General features: G+C 31.4%; 2 protein-coding genes across 2 annotated transcripts; one reads left to right on the top strand and one right to left on the bottom strand.

Moving 5' to 3' along the window:
- Positions 1-3,572: 3,572 nt before the first annotated feature.
- On the bottom strand, positions 3,573-5,330 carry LOC117918359 (3-ketoacyl-CoA synthase 2-like). The gene is made up of 2 exons (XM_034834946.1): positions 4,592-5,330; positions 3,573-4,488 (listed from the first exon to the last, which is right to left on the bottom strand). Exons 1-2 carry the CDS (start codon positions 5,207-5,209, stop codon positions 3,679-3,681), a joined length of 1,428 nt encoding a protein of 475 aa, XP_034690837.1. The 5' UTR covers positions 5,210-5,330; the 3' UTR covers positions 3,573-3,678.
- Positions 5,331-11,290: 5,960 nt separating this feature from the next.
- LOC117917459 (3-ketoacyl-CoA synthase 20-like) lies at positions 11,291-14,429 on the top strand. The gene is made up of 2 exons (XM_034833748.1): positions 11,291-11,897; positions 13,517-14,429. The coding sequence occupies exons 1-2, from the start codon at positions 11,295-11,297 to the stop codon at positions 14,321-14,323; spliced, it is 1,410 nt and encodes a 469-aa protein (XP_034689639.1). The 5' UTR covers positions 11,291-11,294; the 3' UTR covers positions 14,324-14,429.
- The last annotated feature ends 187 nt before the right edge of the window (positions 14,430-14,616 follow it).

Raw genomic sequence — 14,616 nt, 5'->3', positions numbered from 1 at the left:
TTAACAAAAGTTTTTAGTTATGTTTATTTCACAAAGTATTAAGGAAATAAAAAAAAAAATCTTGTATTTGATTTCATTGTGAAAAAAAAAATAAATATAATTAAAATTATATAAAAATTTATGTATTTTTAAATTATTTAATATTTATATATAAGAGAACAAGGGAAATAAATTTGAAGAAATATATAAAATTAATTTATTGATTTAATTTTTTTTATTTTCTTCAATTTTTCCTTCTTATTTTTTTCTCTTGTATTTTCTTTTAGGATATGTTTGGTTCTGTAAATTTTGATGGAAAATGTGAGGGAAAGAAAATAAAGAGAGAAAGTGGAATGAAAGAAAAAATGACGGAAAATAAAAAATAAATTTAAAATTAATAAATTATTTTTATAAGTTTCTTTAAACTCATTTCACTTAATTTTATCAATTATATAAAGATTAAGTAATTTTAAAATATATAAATTTATAACTACTGCTAATTATATTTAATTTTAAAAAAATATTATAGTAAAACCAAACAAGAAAAAACTGAAAAAACCTCCAACCGAACCAAATATAAATTTATAACTACTGTTAATTATATTTAATTTTAAAAAAAATTATAGTAAAACCAAACAAGAAAAAACTGAAAAATACTCCAACCGAACCAAGCCCCGCTGGTATACCATCAGATAATTCAAATTCAACCCTTTGCTTCACTCTATTGGACCGGCATGCTTTAATTTTCATCTTAAAAAAAAAAAAAGGAAATAAATGCACAAACAGGCTCAAAATGGCTCATTTATTAAAAAATATATATATAAGATCTAATCACTTTATGAAACTTATGTTCAAATTGACCTATTTGGTGCCACATAGGTGCCGTGTAATTAAATTTTTTTTTCCATTATTTTAGTTAAAGTCTCAATTAACAATTGAGATTTCATTTTTAAACTAAGTCATATTGCTAACTGATACTTAATTTTTAAACTGAAGCCTTAATTTGCAATTGAGACTTTATTTTTGAATTAAAGCCACAGTTATTAACTGAGGTTTCATTTTTAATGACACAATATGACACCAAAGAGGTGAATTTGTACATAAATTTTAAAAAATAGTTAAATATTTGTGGACCCCGCATTTCAGCTCATGCGTTTCCCACTCGATGGCGAAACTCACTTTTTGTTTGAAAAATGATTTTATTGATTAAAAAAAATGACTTTGAGTCACCACTTATTTTTGTTTTATTTTTAAAGGGCAAACAAAATAAAAAAGAAAACTCTAAGTGTGATTCCTTATTTTGGAAAAGATGGTCTGCGAAAAACCGGATTGGGTTCGGGGGTCAGGTTACTTATCAGGAAGGTACAGTAAGGACCGTAGCACCCCTCTAAGTCCCTAAAGTGGGTCTCTACTAATAAAATGAAACTGACACGGCGATCAATGAGAAAGTCAATGGATATTTACCTAAATCATGCATAATATGAGAATTAAAACACGCAATAGAGATTGACTAGAATGAGAATGGATGCGTATCTCGGTCACGAGCCACAATGCGCTATCAAGAAACGAGATTAGTGCACAATTAATGAATACAAAGTATAGCCCATGCATATTGGAGTGCAAAACGAAACTCAAACAAAATATATTAAGCACGACAATTGACAATCAAAAGGGATCAAACATAGGACCCCCAACAAAGCCCAATTTTTTGTTCATGAGCTAATCTCACAAATCCCGTGTTTTAGAATTATGAAGGAATCATTATTGCTTATGTAAAATCAAGAAGATCAGAAAATTATTTAGGAACTGAAATGAGATTAAAATTATTCGAGTGAAAACTGGATTCTTGGAGTTTATTTGAAAATTAAAGTATTTTGAATTAAATTTAAAAGATTAGAGCTCCGGTAATTAAATTGAAATTTGTTAAAGAAAATGAGAAATAGACTTTAGGAAATTGGACTGCGAGAACATAGACTTTTGAAAGTTGAATTTGTAATAATAATGATAATAAGATTTTGAAAGTTTGAATTGATAATAATAATAATAATAATAATAAGATTTTGAAAGTTTGAATTGATAATAATAATAATAAGATTTGGAAAGTTGAATTAATAATAATAATAATAATAATAATAATAATAATAAGATTTTGAAAGTTTGAATTAATAATAATAATAATAATAATAAGATTTGGAAAGTTGAATTAATAATAATAATAATAATAAGATTTTGAAGGTGCTTTGGGTTCCATCCCCATCATAAGCCCAAGTCTATGAGCCTAAGTCCATTCATTAAAAGAGCTTTGGGCTCCATTCATTAAAAGAGCCTTGAGCTCCATCTCCATCAAGCCCATCCTAGGAGGCCCAAACAAACATTACCCATCCGGCCCAAACTAAAAGAAAAGGGCTTAAGGCCCACATGAACCTACTTAAGCCCACAAGTTAATGCCTTGGGAGCCCACCAACAAAACTATCCACCCAAAGATCAAAAGATGGTTTCACTCTTTTTTTTAAAAAAATTCCGGGTTGAAGATCGGTGGTGGCAGGTTGGCAGTGAAGATGGTAGAACAAAGCTCCAAATATAAGAACCTAAATAAACTCATATCATCCTCACCCTATATGTCCATCAATGAGCTTAGAAAAGAAGTTAAAAAAAAACAAGCATGGAGTGGAGAAAAGAAAGTACCCGAAGATGGAAAACAAAGAGAGAGGATGAGAGGTTGAAGAAAGGTCTATTTGGTGCCCGGTTTCCTCTCTTATCCCCAGATTTTTTTTCTTCCTTCAATGCATGTGCTGCCCAAAATCTCCTCCAATGCATGTGCTGCCCGGTTTTCCTCTCCAATGCATGTGCTGCCTGGTTTCCTTCTTCTCCCCTAGCTGTTGCCCATTTTCTCTCTTCAAGATTTTCTTTCCCATATTTTTTTTTTCTACCCAAAAACCCCTCCTCCCCTGCTGCTGCCACTTCCCTTCTCTTATCATTTTCTTTTCCCCCCTCCAATCTCCCAGCTGCTCCCGTCCTCTCCATCATTTCCAATCTCACCTACTCCCCTAAAAAAAAAAAAACAATATTTTCTTCATCCCTTCCCCGGCCAACAAGGGGGTCTACAATATTATATATATATATATATATATATATATATATATATATATATATATATATATATATATATATATATTTTTTAATAAATAGGTTATTTTCACCCAAAACTATGGGTTTTGGGATGGGTACATCGAATAGGAAATTGGAATTTGGAACCGAATCCTTCTTTCTCATTTTTGGAAAGTACATTTAATAGAATAGGACCACATCTGCAAACACAATGGTTCTAGGTTGAGCATGCATGGACCAGCATGGTAGGGTGCTTATTTTTACTTTTACATAAATGTAATAAAATATGTAGAAAAATATCTTCAATTGGATGGAATCATAGTATTTTAAAATAAAGAAAATTATTATCAGCCATCTTTTATATTTATAATTATTGATTTATTACTTAGAGGTTGTTCATTATAATTTTTTTTTTATAAATTCATGAGTCGGTAATTTTTAAATAAAGCTAAAAATATAAATTATAAATAAGACATAAAACCTAGTACAAATACGAAAATTAAAAAAAGAAAAAAAAAAGAAAAAGAAAAAAGGAACGGCTTGATCAAACAGCACCCATTACGAGTTTACAACAGATCATGATCATCACAATCATGTTGGTTCGAACGACTCAAAAAAGAAGGAGAATGATCCTGTGCTCTGCGGCTGCACCACTGGAAACTCATCAATCTCATCGCTCCAAGGATTCATTTTTTCCCCACTATCAACGGTCCTCATCGCCTTCCAGATGAGACTAGTGCACTTGAACCCCGACCCAAATGCAATCTGCCACACACGATCACCCCTCTTAACCCTACCCTTGGCCTCGGTGTAGGCTAGCTCATACCACACTGTACTACTGGAGACATTCCCAAATCTATACAGTGTCATTCTAGATGCTTCCATTTGAATCTCACTTATTTTCAGGTTTCTCTCCACTTCGTCCAGTACAGGCTTCCCACCAGGATGAGGAAGAAAGTGATCAAACGCGCTCTTGAAATTTGGCACGTACGGCTCGATGTTTGCCACGTGGAAGTATCGGATTATGTAGTTTGCAAGAAATCGGAGCTTTTCCGATGCGGGGAGGATCAGGCGGCCCAGCGAGGCTAAGTTGGAGTTGATGGCTATGGTGGCGACGGCCAGGAGATCTTTGCTGACTGTGACACCCATGTGGCCTTCACGGTCCTCTTCTTGGAATATGCAGTTGTAGGAACGGTCGGAGCTTGCCGTGTGGGTGTCGACGGTGTGGATGAGCTGGTACTTTGAGCAGCGGCGGTCGGAAGGCCGGTTGGAGAGGAGGATGGCGGCCGCGCCCACACGGAACAGGCAGTTGATAAGAATCTTGGATCGATCATGGCCCATGTAGCAATTTGGGGTGATGTTCTCTGTACTCAGCACTAGTGCATAGGAGTTATGGTGCACCTGCAATCTTCTTTTTCATTACATGCTCTACCCATGTCTTCATATTACATACAAAGAAAAAAATATTAGAAAAATGAAAAGATTATTGGGAGTGATGCCCAACCTGAAGGAGGTGTTTGGCAAGGGATATGGCTCTGACTCCGCCGCTGCAACCCATCCCACCAAGATTGTAGCTCAAAACATTCTCACCAAGCTTGTATCTATTCACAATCATGGAAGAGAGAGATGGCACCGGGTTAAAGATAGTGCAATTCACCACCACTATCCCTATCTCCTTACCCTTCAGTCCAGTCTTGGCTAGTAACTCGTCCACAGCTCCGAACATCACCATCTCGGCCTCTTTTCTCGCCTCTGCCATGCAGGTATTCGGAGGGTAAAACCTCACCAATCCCTCAGGTAAGTATGTGGATTCGCCCAGTCCCGATCGCTCTAACGTTTTTTTAATGAAATCCAGGCTGTCCTCGGAGAAGTTCCCGAATCGTCTGCACCGCTCCAAGAACATTTCTTTAGTGCATTGTAAAGAGTTGGCTGGTTTGTAGCATGCGAAGTCTAGTAAGTAGACTTTCCGACAAGGGTTTGCCATGAAAAGGTTTAACATGAAGGCCATTAGGGCTAGGCACAGTGTTACTTGGAGCATGAAATTAAGCTTCGGGTGGTTTGTTAGGAGCATTAACAGATGGTTTTCCATGAAGCTGAGGACAAATATAGCGTGGGAAATCATATTAGAGGGGCTTTTTTTGGAGAGTTTTTGAAAGAGAAGGTTGAAACTTGAGAGATGGAGGGCAATGGATTTTAGGGTTTTGGAGGTGGGAGAGAGATCATACGTTTAAATAAAACATGGGAAGTAGCAAGTATTCAAGAGAGTATTTGCCTTCCAACAGACGAAAGCACAAAAGGGGTTCCTTAGAAAATGTAGTGATGCGTGACTGGTTGAATCCCATATATGGAAATGAATCATGGGTAAAGATCGTTCATGGCCGCTTCATTTATGGGTGGAGTTGCACTCCTGGATGTACGGTAGATAAAGATGGTTGCCCAGGAAAATGATATGCTTTCTTCACAAGAATTTCTCCGTGTGAAACTTAGAAATCATTTGAAAAGGAGAATTCAAAAACCCCAAGATGGATATGTGGTGTAGAATGGATCAAGCTCGTTAAACCCTAGAATGAGTGTAACATCCAACCGTATGAAAGAGAACTAACTTATGTTCACTGAGAACCAGTTGTTTTTGAATAGTCATTTATCCTAAGTTAATTTCAAGTTATAGGTTCAAACATGGGATAAATTAATTAACTAGACGATATCCCTTCACATTTTTATACTTGAAAGTTTTATGGGCCAACCAAGGTTGTTGCCCTAACTTTGAACCCCTATTCCTTTATTGATATCGTCACTCCAACTGCCTCAATTTAAGAACCCACCTGCAAATCCACACTGCTCACCATGACCAATGCCCATCTGCAATGCTAAAGAAAAGAGGTGGGTATTAATGATGAAGTGCTTCAAAGGAGTGTTTGACCGTTTATTCCTAGGACTCCTCTTCCGAAAAAGGCAAACATTTGTTACATTTCAGACTGCAACCAGACTTTGATGGGTCATGGCAGATGGCTTGCCTCTGTTCATTAAGCTTTCTGAACCTTTATTCATCACTAGTCATTACCCATGTTCAGTGGGTCATCAGCATGCTGTCACAATGGTTGTATATATTTTGAATACTTTCAAGGATAGATCATAGAAGTAGATGCTACTGCCATCTAAATCATTGGTTAAAAACCTAATAGCTAAGTTTTTGGGTCAAATTAATGTCCTAACATTGTCCTAATGAACCCTATTTTAAAAGTCATTTGATAGTTAAAAAGAGTTCATATATACATGTATAATCCGAAAAAAAAAAAAAAAAATCTTTATTCCAATTTAAGCTTAAGTTGTTTAAGTTTGCAAGATTGCATTTCGTACTCAACAAAATTTGGATTTATATCAAACAGACAAATGAGAGAATGTAAATTGCAGAAAGATTGGTTCGAACATGAAACATTTTATCAAACCAAAATTTGATATTATGTTGAATTACTAATTTTCATAAAAATTTAAGCATATCAAATTTGGGTTTAATATGTATACCATGCTCTTAATAGCCTCCCTCCCCACATATGACCCCATTCTTGCACATGGAGAGACAGAGGAAAGAGAGAAACAAACGCAAATAACATTTTTTGAACTTTTAATTATATATATAAATGGGGAAATAAACATGCAAATTATGAAAAGAGAGTCGAACACATGACTTAATTCCCGTCAAATCGAGTTCTGATACCATGTTAAACTGCCAAATTTTTAAAAGTTTAAGTTTTTAGGAAAATTGGTAGTTTAACAGATATCACAATCACCCTTCGAGTCCCATGAGATTGGGGGGTTAAACAACAAATAAAGACCCATATCAAGATTATAGATTGATTCTAATATTATTTATAGTAACTTACTCTCAATTATGTGAATGTTGTTCATTTTTAATCCGATAGATTTCCATAGTTTTAAAACATGTTTACACGATTAGAAAGAGTTCATACATGCATAGTGCTAATTTTTTTTTTCTTATATATGATTAGGGATATCATAAGAATTATAGTTTAATAGTAAGTTTGAATTCATTAACCCATAAAACTTGATCACAAAAGAAAAATGGACTCATAATCTAGGTGACATAAATTTCTGACACAAAATTTGAAATTGTTGTGTTGAAGACAATTACTTAATACCCTGATTTGGCGTTCTGCAAGTTTTGTAATCAATTGCCATTTTAAGGTGTTCCATATATGGACTTCTTTCAAGTCTGTATTTACTTCTTGGATTTGATTTGTTACTAACTTCTTGGCCGTATAATTATTACCTAACCTATATATGTGACTCTGTGAGATGATCGTTCAGATTGATCTTGAAAACTGCTTGTCAAAACATCCGGAAAGTTGTCCTTGCTTGAATGATAACATTGAATCCCTGGAAGTGTTACATCTGACATGATCAATGTGCCACCATGCATGGACCACATTTCATCATTCAAAGTAGAAAATAATTTGGTGCTCAGCAATTTTTAGCACAATTTTTTTATACATAAAGGAGAAGGTGCATGAAAAATGGGATTCCAACCCATCCCGTTATGTTAAATATGTATTACCTATGTTACATATATATATATATATTTTAATGAAGTGGTTTCTTCAAAAGGTTAATTGTATTTATTTTCTAGAAAGGGTTTTGATTAAATATTCATCGTTTTTATTGATTTGAAATTTCATTAAATATGCATGTGAGAGGACCATCAGAATTATTTTTATATTTTAGTTGTTTTTTTTAAGATGCTTTAATATAAAATTATTCAAGTCAAGTTAGATTAGATTTTCAATCATTTAGTAGTGTTCTAATGTAATAGATTAGTAGCTAACATGTGTTAGGTGTAATTGTTGTGATATATATATATATATATAACATTGAAGGAAAATAGAAATTGTGAAGTTTAAACCAATCCAATCAAGGTTAGGATCAAAAAGGCGTTGAATTAGGTGTTAGTAAAATTTTAATAAATATAAACGCAAATAATAATTTATGTAATTATTAACAAGATCAAGAAAATAAAGAGATAAGGAATAGATAATACAAAGAATTTTAGTGACTATAAGAAAAAAAAATTATTTCCAGTTAATAAATATAGTTTTTTCCAATGAAATTTCAAATATTATCATTAATATCAATTTTCTAAAAATTTTTACTTGTGAAACTTCAAATACTATCATTAATATCAATGTTCTAAAAACCTTTTGTAATGAATTTGAAATCTTCATTGCAAAAATATGTGGCAAAAAAATTAGTGCCTTTTTTTTTTTTTTTAACGAAAACTCTTTTGTGACGAAAATAGATTATTTGCTCATGAAAATATTTATCACTAAATACAATTAAGTAACTTATGATTTTTCATTGAATTATTTAATTAATTGGTATTCATAAAATGGGTTAATAAATTAAATAAAGCTTAATGAATTAAATTAAGTGACTCAAACCTATATGATCGGCCCTTGTCACTTAAGTCCACAATAGTCTATATAAATATTTTTAGGGTTTTGGGTTAGACATTTTTAATCTTTTATTTTTTAGAGAGGAATCTTAACCTTCATCCCTTCAAGGTGAAAGAGAGACTCTTACTTCTCTTAGCGTCTAGATTCAAAAGGAGAGTCATAGAGTGAAAAATACTTAGATGGTGTTTGTTTTTTTGGTTTTTTGTTGAAAGTAATTTGTTTTTAGAATTTAGGTTGTTTGTTTTTCTAATTTTTCATGATTTATTATAAACTTTTTACTAAATAAAAAAAGCCAAAATATGTAACTTTTTCTAAATAGAAAAAATAATATATTGGTTTTTCTTTACTTTTTAATACTTAATAAAAATAAAATACTACAAAAACAAACAACCTAATATTTAATACTATTAAGTATTAAAGTTTTATATAGAATTAAGTAAAAAAACAAACACCATCTTAAGCTTTTGAGGTACTTTTCATCAACTTGAAAAGGATTTGGAAACATTCGAGTCCAAGGTATGTCTTGCAACAACCTAGGCTAAATTTTGAACTGGTATGTTTCTTCACTTCATCACCTAAGATTCATTAGGATGCTCCATTCTTCAGTCAAACATCATATTCGATTCAATGTTAGTAAATATAATTTAATTTTCAATTGTTCTGCTGACTTTATGGTTGAGAGATGAATGGAAGGAGGCATCTTAAATATTTATCATATTACTTCAAATGTATACACAAATATGCATATATATATATATATATATATATATATATATATATATATAGAGTCAAGGGGTAGATGTAGGTAGGCCTCAAGTTCAATTCAGAGTCACAAAATGTACAATTTTATCAATAGTTAGTCTTATACAATAGCTTAGTTTTGTAGTTGGTCCCATTACTTTTGTGCTTGAGAAATGGATGAAAGTAGAGTCACTAAATGTTACAAAAGATTGCATATAGTGGATCACCATTCACCATTCAATCTTGTAATTGAGGGATAGATGGAGATAGCTCTCATATTCAACCCCGAATCACAAAATATACAATTTTACTAACAAATGAAAGAAATTAATTAATAGAAATCGGGTGTATTTAACCAAAAGAAGGTGAAAGAAATTAACCATTTCTGTGCTCTTGAAAATCATTATTTACCCTTTAATACAGAAAATTGATATTTTTCTTCGGGCACCAAGGAAAAGTGCATAGACCTATTAATGTTTGGTCCTCAAAATATACTTAAAAAAATAATTATTTTTTCATGTTTCATTTATTATAGAAAATAGTAAAAATAAATGTAATTATAAATTCATATATTTTTAAATTAATTAATTTTTACTTTAAAAAAAATGAGTTTAAAGGATTAAGTAAAAATGGTTTATTAATTTAATTCTATTTTTTTATTTTTTTTCATTTTTCTATCTGTCTTTATTTTTACTTTTTAATTTTTTTCTTTCACATTTTCCTCAAAATTTCTTATCTACAAAAAAATAAAAAATGAAAACAAAACACTTAAAAAAATTATAAAAATAACTTATTAATTTTAAATTTTCATTTTTCCTTCACCTTTATTTATTTATTTTTTTTGCTTTCTTCCTTTCACATTTTCCTCATAAAGTTTTTAATAACAAACCATAACCTTAGTATTTTATGATAATGAATTGTGACCAGAATGTTGTAATAAATGAAAAATATAATAAATTTCTCATTGTTATAAATTTTCAAACACATCACATGGGTTTATCATGTCGTTCCGGCTTGTAGTCATTGTTATTTAAAAAAGTCTTTGTCACGTAGTTTCTAATTTATTTTTATTTTTAAAAAAAAAAGACAAAAGAAAATAAAAAACTACAACTTGGGTTAAAGTCATTTTTATTAAAAAAAAATTTGGTCCACGGTTGAACTTTGTGACCCACATATGAATAGATAAACATAACGTACACTACCTTCTATCTAATTTATTAATTTTAAGTCTTTTTTTATTTTATTTTTTTTCATTTTCCTTTACCTTTATTTCTCACTTTTTCTTTCTACCAACCATTTTTTAAATTTTGATAAATTTCTTATTCTCATTCTTTATTATAAATTTTCAAACACATTGTAAGTGCTTATCCCGTAGTTTCCAAAAATAAAGAACAAAATATATATATATATATATATATATATATATATATATATATATGACTTTGCTTATGATCATTCTTTTTAAATATTTTGGTACGCGGTTGAATTTTGTGACCCAAATAGACATAGCGTAACACCATATTGTTTGATACCATGCATGTAGCGTCACACCATATTATATATATATATATATATATATATGATATCATGCATGTAGCGTCACATCATCCATGTTTGAAATTCTAGAATGTTGGAATAGAAAATCCATTCTATTTGTGACCGACAATTATATTTTAATATTTTGTTAATCAAAATAAAAATCCTATTAATGCCGACACTTTCTTAGGCGTGATTCACCTGCAGCCTCATTCCATGCATGGAAGAAATGATTTAAATAGAGGGCATATCTAACATTAATTACTTGGAAAGGACAAGTGGGTTGAATGTGTCACATATTATCTGTCTTTTGCCACCGTGGGACACATGAACTATGAACTGTAAAGGCAAGTGAAACACGCATAATCAATAAATAAATAAATGTTGTTTTGGCTATTTAAATGCATGGGTTTTAGGCCATTTTTGATCCAAAAACTACATACATTCATAACCCATTTCGTCATGTTTCTCCTTGGATTCATATCAAACGATCTCTTAGGGTTTCTGATCAGCCAGTCCAGTTTCATCCTGCCGGCGGCGGCCATCATGGTGGGCTTAACCCTAATTGCTTTTATGTTATACCTTTTCGCCTTCGGGTCTTCTCCTAAAATTTTCTTGCTAGATTTTGCATGCTACAAACCCCCCAGCTCTCTAGCATGCACTAAGGAAATGGTGATTGAGAGGTTGAGGCTGCATGGGAATTTCTCTGACAAGAGTCTGGAATTGATGAAGAAACTAATGAAGACGTCGGGACTAGGCGAGGCTACGTACTTGTCTGAGGGACTACTTAAGGAGCCGCTGGATATGTCGACGGAGGCGACGAGGAAAGAGGCGGAGATGGTGGTGTTCGGAGCTGTGGATGAGTTACTGGGCAAGACCGGGGTGAAGGGTGAGGAGATAGGGATAGTGGTGGTGCATAGCAGTATTTTTAACACTGTTCCGTCTCTGGCTTCCATGATTGTGAATAGATATAAGCTTCGTGAGAATGTTTTGAGCTACAATATGAGTGGAATGGGGTGCAGTGCTGGACTCTTATCCATCGGGCTTGCCAAAGACCTTCTCAAGGTTGTATATTTTATTTTTCGTTTTGTTTGGAAAATGTTTTCAAAGAAAGTTTTGAAAAATGAGTGATGGTTCATCATTTTTTTAAAATAGTTTTCAAAAACAATTCTTGAGAATAGGTTTTCTATGTTTAGGTTATGTTGGAAAAATGTTTTTAAAGACAATTGTGAAAAATGAGCAACGATTGATCATTGTTTTTCAAAATAGCTTTCAAAAATAATTATTAAGAATAAGTTTTCTATGTTTAGATCATGTTTGGAAAATGTTTTCAAAGACGGTTGTGAAAATTAAGTCATGGTTGATCATTGTATTTTAAAATAGTTTTCAAAAACAATTCTTGAAAATAATTTTTGAAAATTATTCTCTAACATTAAACAAAAGTTTGTTGAGAACTAAAATGTTTTTCATTTGGCTTTAATGTTTTAAAGATAATTTTTATATTTAACGTATTTTTTAATCATTCTACATGTTTTTATATAATTATTTTTTGGTTGTTAAACATATTTTTTGGTTTTTTTTATTTGAAAAACACAAAACTGTTCTAGAAAATAGCTACCAAATAGGATTATAGCTTTTAAAAATTTTTTATGATGTTTTGTAAAATAAAAGTCTCTTTGAGAACTTGAAATCTTCTTAAATTTGTTTTTTATATTTTTAAATATATTTTAAAAATAACTTTACCTAAAATCTTCTTTAACTTATTTTTTTATATTTTTAAATATATTTTAAAAATTACTAATCATTTTTTAGAAACAATCTTCAAACAATAAATGATAATATCCAAAAAACATTAAAAGATGTTTTTTAAAAATACCTTATTTTTATTTATATATATATATATATATTTTTCTGGTTACTAAAGTTATTTTCCTTTTTTTTTTGCTCTAAAGGACAAAAAAATTATTCTAAAAAATAATTTCCATACCAAGCCTTAATTTTATTTATTTTTTAAATAAATAAATAAATAAATTTTCGTTTTTCTGTTTTTACTCTCTACTTCTTAAGTATTCCAAGGCCCAAGTCTGTCCAACTCTTGAGAGAACTTTGGTTTGGTTCATTATTGGATTGTCTTTTATAGTTGGTGGGCCGGCCTAACAATGGGCAGCCACTAAGCCTCAACTTGTTTCTTGAAAGAAGTTGTTCTTTTAAATTTGTTTTATTTATTTTAACTCTTTCATATAAAAATTAAATAATTTGAAAAAGTATAAATTTTTAATTATAATTATATATATATTATTTTTCATAGTATAACTAGATAAAAAAAATTATTTTCTTTATTATTATTATTATTATTATTATTTTCCTTAATACTTTTGGGAACCAAACATAATGTAAACAATATATATATATATATATATATATATATATATATATATAATTGTAAGAGTTAAAATTTAAAAGAAAAATATAATTATTTGTTTGATACATTCTCTATTTTATGTTTTAAAAATAAAAATATTAATAATTTCTACATTAAATAAAAAAGAAAGAATTTTGGTTGTGGGTTTACCATGTCACTAAAAAAACAAAACAATTTACTCAAAGTATCATATTTTATATTTAATTTTCAAATAATCATTTTTATATTAATATTTTTGTTACAAAATACCCTCTAATCACAGGTGCACTGTAATTCGTATGCATTAGTGGTGACTACTGAGATTATCACTCAAGGTTGTTACATGGGGAAAGATCCATCCAAGCTCATCGGCAACTGCATCTTTCGCATGGGTGGCGCCGCAGTTCTCCTCTCCAACCGACTATCTGATTGCAACGACTCCAAGTACCAACTCATCCACACCGTCCACACCAACACTGCAAGCTCTGATCGTTCGTACAATTGCATCATCCAAGAAAAAGACCATGAAGGCCACGTGGGTATCACTATCACCAAAGATCTCTTGGTCGTGGCCTCTGAGATCATTAAATCCAACGTAGCCACACTGGCTCCCTTGATCCTTCCCGCATCAGAACGACTCCTCTATCTTATCAACTATTTAATTAGGTATTTCCATGTCGCAAGCATCGAGCCGCATGTGCCAAATGTCAAGCGTGCAGTGGATCATTTCTTCCCTCATGTGGGTGCAAAGCCCATACTGGACAAAGTGGCGAGGAACTTGAGAATGAGTGAGGGACAAATGGAAGCTTCTAGAATGACCTTGTATAGGTTTGGGAATACATCGAGTAGTTCAGTATGGTATGAGCTAGCTTATGCAGAGGCCAAGGGTAGGATCAAGAGGGGTGATCGTGTGTGGCAGATTGCATATGGGTCTGGCTTTAAATGTAGTAGTGCATTTTGGAAAGCCATCAGGACTGTTGATCGTGAGAAAATGAATCCTTGGAGCGATGTGATTGATGAATTTCCAGTGGTGGACCCGCACAACACTGAAATATTTCCTTACGCTTTTGAGCTGTCAAAGTCAAAGTGATTATGATCATCATATTGCCATGAGTTGATTACTATTTGCATGTAGGGCATTAGGCCCATTAATAAGAAATAAAGATTGAGTTACTGCAATTCATTAAAGTGATTAACATAATGTTATATTTGATTACCATTTTTTTTAATTCAAATTTCATTTTTATGGGACAAGTCTAACAAAATTCTACATGGTTAATTCTAAATCACTCTCAATTTTTTGTAAGATAAAAAGTAATTTTTTTTATGAGTTTGGGTTAAATTCATATTGATCTGCATAATTTATTTAATAAATAAGTGATT

This window comes from Vitis riparia, chromosome 7 (assembly GCF_004353265.1).
Source record: "Vitis riparia cultivar Riparia Gloire de Montpellier isolate 1030 chromosome 7, EGFV_Vit.rip_1.0, whole genome shotgun sequence".
NCBI lineage: Eukaryota > Viridiplantae > Streptophyta > Magnoliopsida > Vitales > Vitaceae > Vitis > Vitis riparia.
Note: the sequence above shows the minus strand (reverse complement) of the source record. Positions and strands in the feature narration are given on the sequence as shown.